General features: G+C 40.7%; 1 protein-coding gene across 1 annotated transcript in view; it reads right to left on the bottom strand.

The window, feature by feature from the left end:
- Positions 1 to 613: 613 nt before the first annotated feature.
- LOC103365071 (tripartite motif-containing protein 16-like) overlaps positions 614 to 2,798 on the bottom strand; it is a 20,482-nt gene continuing 18,297 nt past the window's right edge. Inside the window, exon 3 of the mRNA XM_008292402.1 lies at positions 614 to 1,501. Coding sequence (XP_008290624.1) covers positions 808 to 1,501 — 694 coding nt within the window. The 3' untranslated portion in view covers positions 614 to 807. The remainder of the gene's footprint in view (positions 1,502 to 2,798) is intronic.

Here is a 2,798-nt window from a genome sequence, read left to right as displayed (position 1 = left end):
AACCGACCAATCACAGACAAATCTTAGACGAACGTCTCCGTCAACAAACAAAAAACTAAACACACAAAATCTGTAAAATCACAGCTTCAAACCTTATTTTCCATTTTTCAATCCTTAACGAACAAAATCTTTCTTTCAATTAACAGCAAATAATTATACGTGTTGCTGATTTAAAGGTCGAAAAATAAAAAGTGTAATTTAACAGTCAGATGCAAAAACAACAAACAAACAAATTCTATCAGATTTTTTTTTTTTAAATATAGTTTTTCTGTCATTTAACTCTATATTATCAGGACTTTGAATCAATAAAGTAACAGTAAATAGTTCCAGTTTAAAGACTCATAAAGCCAATTAAAGTGTGTTTTACTGTGTAGAGACCCAACACACATGGATGGAAACACAATGAGATGAAAATAAAAACAGAATCAAAATCATCTGTTCACACAAAATCATCTGATTCCACATTATTTACTGTTTTTATGGATTATACATAAATTATGACTTTTTGCTGTGATTTTACTGAAACCTGTTCAACAGTCAATCCTTAATATTCAGAACGTTTCTATCAAATAACATCAAATATCAGCAAAACAATTCATGATTTTCTTTTTTCCAGTGAACATGTGAATGAAAACGTTCTTTCTGTGTTCTCAGTAGATCTTATCAGGAATATAAATCTGTAGAATAACAGCTGATTGATTAAAACAACAGACAGTTAAAACAAGTCGTGGTGTTTTACTGGTACAATGAGACTGAACCAGCTGGAAACTCAAACATCTGAACCAGCTGCTCTTTAAACACTTCAGTCTATTCAGCTTTAATCAACTCTGCAGTGTCTCCAGAACCATAAGGAAGCCAAACTCCAGCATGTAGCGGCTGAGTGAACGAGGTCTGGACTCTGTGGAGGAGAGTCATGGTGTCAGAGACTCTGTAGAAGGACAGAACACCTGCTCTGTGATCCAGGTAAACTCCTACTCTGGAGGGAGGACGATCTGAGACGAGAGTTTGAGTTTTGTTGTGCCAAAATACACAACTGTTGGTGGAACAATATAAAGACCAGGATTTGTCATTATATCCAAATCCACATTCATACGTGCTCCCTGTTCTGCTGATGTTCTTGTATGAAACTGCTACATCAACTCCTCCTCCTCTCCACTCCACCTCCCAGTAACAACGTCCAGTCAGACTCTCTTTACTCAGAACCTGATAACGTTCAATGAATCTGTCTGGATGATCAGGATGATGCTGTTGTTGATCCGTTAATGTCACTTTTCTGTTCCCATCAGATAATAACAACTTTCTGTTTGCTGTGTTTGGATCCAGAGTGATTTCTCGTGAACATCTTAAGAACCCAGCTCTGGTCTTTGGTTCTGGTTCTGGTTTTGGTTCTGACAGTAGAACATCCACGTCAGTGATGGCCAGTGAGATGTTTGTCCATGCGTCCCTCAGAACGTCCTGGAGTCCATCTCTGAGCTCTTCCACAGCTGCTGTCACGTCNCCGCTGTATAAAATCAAACCTTTATTATCTCCCTCTCTGAACCGTTGGGGTCCAAATGGACGATGACCCAGGTCAGGAATCAGAACTACTTTATGGACCCCCTACAGGGGAAACTGCTTCCAGCTACAGATGCTCCAATCAGAAGCCTTAAAGAAGTAGGAAGTAAAAATATATCATAAAATATAAGAACTAGTGAACTAGAACAAAAGATGAATCTGCATTCTGCTCCTGTATGTGTCTACACAGTGTAATGATATAAAATACTGACGTCTGGATTAGTGAAAAAAGTCAATAAATACGTAAAATAAGAAGTAAAATCAGGAGAAAACGACAACAGGCTGCTTCATCACACAGGTTAAAGGCAACGCCACCAAACACTGAGGACATGGATGTAAACTTGTGACTCTGAAGAAAGTCATTAAATCTTCTCTCTGTCATGATTGTGGCGTTTAGCAAACAAACATAATGTTGGTGATGCTGACTGAGCTGAAACAGGAAACGTTTAGTGAGAAAAAATATGAAAACTTCAGTTAGTTTGTAGGTTTAGATAAATAATAAAACGTATATGTTACAGCTACAACTAAAAAAAAAATGATTTCTTTCAACCAGAAACCGTCGGTGGTGCGTTAACCAACCAACACAGCTGCTGTCTGTGGCCTCCAGGTGAGGCTCCATCAGCTGACCTGCTGGAGGGCCTCATACAGGCAGCACATAGAGGATGACGTCATGTCATAGATGCTGATCAAACCTGTTGAACTACCATCATTCATGCATCTTTTCCTCAAAACAAACATCTTCTTTTCCCTCCCTGTTTTAACTCCAGTCCTTGTGAAACACTGAGGCCGTCATGTTTTGCACTGAAATGGTTTTTTGTCGTCAGAAGGTGCACGTGCACGTTTGTATTGAGACCCGTGAGCTCGTGAGCAGACGCTGATCCTGCACTGACGTCTGCTGGTGCTCAGCCCGAACTGCACCACAAACACTAAAGGATCAGTTCGCCCCATTTCAAAGTACTCGAGTACTGCGCTGAAGCACAACTTCAGGGTTCTTGTACTTTGCTGAAGTATTTCCTTTTGAAGCAGCTTTGAACTTTTCCTCCTCCACCTGTCACACATCACATGTTTCTCTTTTTCCTCCGTTACAGCAGTGACTGAGCAGAACACCATTTCTCATCAGATGTGGGCTGCATGGTGGCTCAGTGGTTAGCACCGTCGCCTCACAGCTAGAAGGTCGCCCGGGATCTTCCTGCGTGGAGTCTCCATGTTCTCCCCGTGCAGCGTGGGTTCTCTCCGGGTTCTCC

The sequence above is a fragment of the Stegastes partitus genome, unplaced genomic scaffold (genome assembly GCF_000690725.1).
Source record: "Stegastes partitus isolate 25-593 unplaced genomic scaffold, Stegastes_partitus-1.0.2 Scaffold807, whole genome shotgun sequence".
Lineage (NCBI taxonomy): Eukaryota > Metazoa > Chordata > Actinopteri > Pomacentridae > Stegastes > Stegastes partitus.
Note: the sequence above shows the minus strand (reverse complement) of the source record. Positions and strands in the feature narration are given on the sequence as shown.